This window comes from Crocodylus porosus, unplaced genomic scaffold (assembly GCF_001723895.1).
Source record: "Crocodylus porosus isolate Cpor-Errol unplaced genomic scaffold, CroPor_comp1, whole genome shotgun sequence".
Lineage (NCBI taxonomy): Eukaryota > Metazoa > Chordata > Crocodylia > Crocodylidae > Crocodylus > Crocodylus porosus.
The window spans coordinates 10,651,595-10,657,850 of record NW_017728932.1 but is presented as its reverse complement, the minus strand read 5'-3'; the positions used below and the strand labels follow the sequence as shown (position 1 = coordinate 10,657,850).

Sequence of the window (6,256 nt, the reverse complement as noted above, 5' to 3'; positions counted from 1 at the left end):
TTTTCCAGGCTAAAGAGTCCCGTGGCTCTCAGCCTGTCATCGTAAGATCTGTTTTCCTGACCTCTGATCATGCGCGTGGCTCTCCTCTGGACTCTCATGGCCTGTTGTGACCTATTTTATATATTTTTTCCTAAGAAAAGTTGCATGAATATATTGTCTGAAATAGTATATAATTAGAAGTTATCATCCCTATTCCATAATGATATTTTTGAGCTTGAACATCTCTTGAATTAAACCTATTTTTATATAGGTTATTTTTAAAGTATCTTTAAAAAAATAAAAACCCGATTTAAATAAAATCCAATTTTCAAATCCAATAATTGATTTTTACCCACCCTGAATCATACTAGTTGTTGATGCACAAGGAGTCGATTAAAAACCAACTTCACTGATTCCAAGTTGAAGCGTACAGACCAGATATTTAGTGTGAGAGGTGTGAGTTTGTACTATATTCCTTTTAAACTGAGGTTGGACTGCTATGGAGAGCTCCTGTTTTTGTCACTTGTCACACTTGTGTTCAAGATGAAGAATTTAGGAGTAAAGTCAAAAGGGAGGTAACAAAGTCAAGGGTTATCTAACCCTCAAGACTGTTAGAAATTGGATAGCTCTGGAATACTTAAGGCTAAGCCGTACAGCTTGCCCTGTGAGCTGTACCAACACAAGCCATGGGCCCCCTAGCTTGTGTGCCATGTGGGCTTGCTAGCCTCACCTTTGGCTTCCCAGCCATACTATACCACACTGCTTTCCCCGCGCCCCCCAATAGTGTGGGAACAGGAAGTGGAAGGCAGAGAAGGGAGAGTGAACCTGCAGACCCCAGCTGTAGTAGCAGTAGAGGTAGCAGTGGCCAGGTAAGTGTCTTTTGCCTCTTGGGCTGCATTCAGCCCCAGGGCTGCCAATTTGACAGACCCAAAATATTCAATATTTAGCTTTTGCTAAAAGACTTCTGGAGTGTGCCAGAAAGTTTCAGTGAAGTCCTCTTATCCCTCTCGGCTAAATCTCCCAATATTGGTTGTCCCCTGGTTGATGTGATTCAAAATCGATTAGTGTTTAGTGCTTTTAGGTCTCCTGAAAAGCAGTCTTGCTTTTATGCTTGTGAAAGATCTATTCATGCCTAGCTCATAAATTACCTACACCAGCAATACAAGAGTGGGTGCATCTATACATGCAATTAATGTGAAGTAATAAACTCCAGAGCAGTTTGAGCCAGAGTGAATTACCAGGTGCACACAGTGTCTACATGTGCTTCTAGGACAGCAGGAATTTGAGCGCAGGCAGAGCAGGCCTTGGCTGGCAGGGGGCATGGGGGGTCAGCCCCAGGCTCTGGGTGCAGTGTCAGGTGGTGCAAGAGCTGGCTGGGGCATGAGGTGGGTGAAAGTGCAGAACTGTGTGGCTAGGCAGCAGGCAGGAGTCCAGCTGACTGAGTACAATTTATGCCTGCAGTCAATGTCTGCATGTTTTAATTGCAGTAAATTACCCCAGCATAAGATAGTACTGTCCCTGACAAGCATAAATTAATTTACTGCGGCTTAATACTGTTACATGGTGACACTTTACTCCACAGCTAATTAGCCTGCTCTGCAGTAAAGCACACATGTAGATGTGGCCATTATAGGCTTGTTTCAGAGTTCTTGAACATCTTAATTGCTAATATACGAGATGTAAGTGTTTTGGTTTGTTTCCAAAGGGAAAACAAGCAAAGGATATAGGAGCAGAGCTTATATCCATTGATAGTAATACTTGTCTTGTATAACTGTATATATGATTGTACTTGCCATTTAAAAAACCCAAAATGGGAAAATGCTGCCTTGCTCAACAAGTGGTGATTGGATCCAAACACTTCCTTTTTATAAAAAAGGGGAGAGTTTTTCCTTGAAGGAAATAGAACAGTGGTATCTCTTTATCTGAACAAATGTTTTCCCAGTTGCTGTTCATCTCAGTTGAGGTCCTTTGTGGCTGAAAAGACTCTGAACGCAGGTCTCCATAGTCTTGAGTCCCAGAAGAAAGCTGAGAGAGATGTGCACCTCTTTTAGTTTTTGATTTTCTTTTTGTAAAGTTCTCTTCTCTTGCAAGAACTGATAACGCTGCCTTCGACCACATCCCCGGGCTTGGTAGTTTTCAGATGAACTTGTTCATTACTAATTTTATCATTCCTCTAGGTATATGCACTTTGGGCTCTTATTTTTCATGTTGTGACAAAATGAGATTCAATCAAGGAGTTGAAGGCAAAACCAAGATGGCACCTGCCACAGGGACCTTAAAGACTTAGTCTCGTCTTGATTTTTCTTTTTTAAATAGTGCATTGTCCCTTTTTGGGGGATGGGTCTCTTGGGAAGGGTGGTACTGTGAATTGCTGCATTCACTTTTTTTCTTTTAACATATGCTTTTCTTTCTCACAGATTTCCACAAGACGGCACCATATGTGGTTACTGGAAGTGTAGATCAAACAGTAAAAGTGTGGGAGTGCCGTTGATTTGAATTCACATTTGACCCCCTTTTCCTCTGGATGCACTCAGATACCATGGTTACCCATTGAGCTCTGTTTAAATAAATATTGTCCTTTCATGTAAATTATTCTGGATGTAGATTGAGCTTATTAAATGTTACACACAAAGTATTCATGCATGGTGAATCCAAATTGTATACTGTAAATTTACATACGTTGTCTAGAAGTACCATAGGTTTAAGAACATGGGCTGGCATTGGTCACATCAGACCTAAGAAGGCAGAAGTTGGATAATTGGAATAGGGCACTTAACTGAATAGTTGACAGTGTCGTTCTATGTCGGATAATTATACCTGTTTTTCTTTCTGCTGTCTGTTGGTGCCTGAATTGGTGACCTCATTTGGGAAAAGTTTTGTAGGGCTCTTTCAGAAATGTGTATCTATGTAACATCACTTAAGTGTGCTTAATAAATCTTCTCTAAGGATACTAGATAATAAGGCTGCAATTCAGAATCTTCTGAACCTTATATGTAATTAATGGGAATTAATTAAACTTTGGAATTTTTGTCATGACACAGTTGCCAAATCAATAGAACACATCATTTGTTTTGGCCTCCTATCACACAAAGGTTGGTATATTTATAGAACTAACTTGTAAACCTGAAATGAGACAACAGAGCTCGGTAGCAGCTGATGTGATAAATATATTTATTTTTATTTGGTCATTCAGTAGTTAAGCTGTACTGTAAAACTAAGCTTAAAGTACTTTCCTCGCTAGACACACTTCCAGGAGGAGCTGTCCGTACTACTAGAATTTAGTGATCTAATTTCCAAGTAGAGCTTAATCTCCCCGTTGACTATACTGTGGTACAACTTTACTGTTTGTTTTTCATGTGTGGGGTTTGTTTTTTTTTTTTAGGGATGTGCAATGCCCATTATACAATGATATCAAAGTTTCCTTTGTATTATTGTTCCTGTCCGGGAGGTTGGGGAATACAGGGGTTCCTCAGTGCTCAAGAAACCCTTCTGTAGCATGACAAAGTTCAACATGGCTTGCATCAAAATTTATGGTGGAATGTATATTGAGAGAGCTAGGGGTACAGTATTCCAATTCTTTTAAAGAAAGCACTAAAAATACTTTAGAAAATGGATCAGATGATAAAATGGTAGACTCCATTACAGATTTTGATACAAGCTTCCTAAAACTTTTAGCCTTAAAATAAATTGCCCAAGTGTGGGAATGATACTAGTAAGTAAATATTAAAACAAACCAACAGAAATGGTCTAATTTGGTAAATTAGTGTATTCATTTGGTGTAGAAGAATTTTTAACTTGCATATCCCTAACGTTACATATTTTGATCTGATGTGAATGAAAAATATTACGTGAATATTTTAATCAGCTTTTTGTGAGAAATTCCATTGTAGATGATTAAGAATTCCATTACTTATCTAACTAACCAGGTCTTTTAAAAATCCCCTTTAAAATTTACAGTGTAATGAAGTACCAGTCTGACATTTTAACAGGTGAATTGATTCTGTGCTTTGTTTTATTCATTTTGTTTAATCCATGGCTTTTAAAACTGTCCCTTTTAAAAGATGTAATAAATTGGCAAGCATTGGGTTGGAGGATGTACACACTAAGAAAACCGAGGGTTAAGAGTTGTTGATTTCCTACAGTCACGCAGAAGGGTCGGTGCCTCCACCAGAAGGAGTTGGATTCCTGTACCTGGTTCCTTGCATTGACATGCCTCTGGAGGAGGGGGAGGAAACTGAGTGCTAATGTATTTTGGGAGCCAGGTTAAGATCCAGGCTAATTCCTTAAATCCAGTGGTTTATATTATTTTGAATAATACTTCCACAGTTGAACATGCACAAATTTGAAGTCTCTTTTTTTTTTTTTTGCATTAGCTGTTTTTGACTGGAATGGTTTGCTGCTATTTGTCCTATTTTGAGAATTCCAAATACACAGAAGTGGTGCATTTTAAAATTCCTGTATACATCTGCAAGTGTATAGTAGTACAGCATTTTAATTCCTGATTAGGATGTAGCAACTTTATTTAATGGTGAAGTAAACCACAATTGTGTACATAATTCATAAACATGAATGAGAAATTAAAGGTACCTGTTATGTGGAAACTTGTCCACGGCATTTCTTTCCCTGTCGCATGTAACAGCTTACAAGGACAAAGACTTAACTAAAATCTTGTGAGCAGCATTTTGTTTTTTGAGAGGTGAAACATCTTGCTGAATATTTAGACTTTTAAACAGCTTGATTTGCAACCTTCTCCTTTTAATAAGCAGTGAATAATCTCAGGGATGGTCCTAAAATGGATCAAAAATTAAAGCCCTGTTTAGACAAAGAAGAAAAAGTCAAAAGAAACAACACAGAAGTTGGATTTACGAGGGTTTTTTGCTTTGTTGCCTCTTGATATTACACTGTGTTGATCTTTTTTTCACTGTCTGCAATGTTTCTGTCAGCTGTCTAATCCTGTGCCTTTCCTGTGATAAGTACAATAATGAGGTTACTGGTTTGGATTGTGAAAGGAATTTATTGGAGGATTTTAGAGGTTCACTGCTGCTTTGTCACTTTTCCTTACTAAAATTGGCATTGCTGAAAATAATACATATATAGAACTGCATTACCAAATAGACAACAGCAAAAAAGATTTTTTTTTGTTTGTTTTAAAATGAGGACAGACAGACATTCCAGTGCCACACTAATTTAACGTGCCCAGGAAGTCCTAGATGCATTCTTGAAAGTGCAAAATTTATTGTGGTTTAGACATGATCTGAAAGCCGATGGTTTTTATAGCATCTTGCACTTTAGAAGAGTAAAAAGCCGTCCTGCTTTTGTGTGTGGTGTGACCAATGATGTGCCCGGGGCACTAACTAAAAAGAAAAAAAAAACACAAAAAAACAAAAACTAGTTGCTAGCAAGTTGTCCAAGGGCTGTGGAGCACTGTAGTATTTTGAAAGCTTTGGCTATAGATTCACCAAGCCCAGTCTACTTATACTGTCAGTACCCTGCTTCTCCTGTTTGCCTCCTTCTGTTTTTATGTGAACTGCCTGGTAATATCACTCTTAAGTAGCTTTTGTCTCCCATGAAAGCTATTTAAATGAAAAAAATATACCTTCTTTTTGTTGACAGTGGTGGCTTGATAATCCTTTTAACAATTTGAGTATAAAAGTTGCTGAATAGAATGAAGGAAAAACACACTTAGAATGACTCTTCTCTGTCCAGCTGTACATAAAGTTCAGGGTATCTTAAAATAAGTTAATACCAAGAAACTCTATTAGTAAAGAAATTATACATGTATAAAAAGGAAGGGGGGAAAAACACTCTGGGGGTGGGGAAGGGTGAGCTGGATTTACAAGTCACGACTGGATTTAACTGGCCTTTTTTATCTTTCCACTGTGTCATGTAAGTAGCTGCTTTCTTGTCCTACCTATTCTTCAGGCTTCCCTGAGTTCATTCTGAAGATATGTGAGTGAAATCTTCAAGTTTAGAAGTTGATCCTGACATTGACATGAAGGCAAACGTCGATATTTTTTCTTTTTTCATAAGAACGATGTAGAGGTTGCAATTGGAGAAAACAGTTCCCAGACTGTAGGAGTTAACTGAAGATATTGACACACATAAAATAAAATAAAAAAAAAAAATCAGTAAAGGAATGTATATAATACTGCTCTGTGTTTTACAGTAAGATTTGTTGCTCTCAGACTGTGTAAAACAAAATTTATTCATGTTTTCTGCATATTAAAAAAATCTTATTGTACCAATTGGTAAACTATTAAATGCATATAAAACTAGA

The 6,256-nt window shown here is 37.7% G+C and overlaps 1 protein-coding gene across 1 annotated transcript in view; it reads left to right on the top strand.

The window, feature by feature from the left end:
- The window catches only part of PAFAH1B1 (platelet activating factor acetylhydrolase 1b regulatory subunit 1), a 34,607-nt gene extending 28,351 nt beyond the window's left edge, over positions 1-6,256 (top strand). The window contains exon 10 of the mRNA XM_019545567.1: positions 2,397-6,256. Coding sequence (XP_019401112.1) covers positions 2,397-2,470 — 74 coding nt within the window. The 3' untranslated portion in view covers positions 2,471-6,256. The remainder of the gene's footprint in view (positions 1-2,396) is intronic.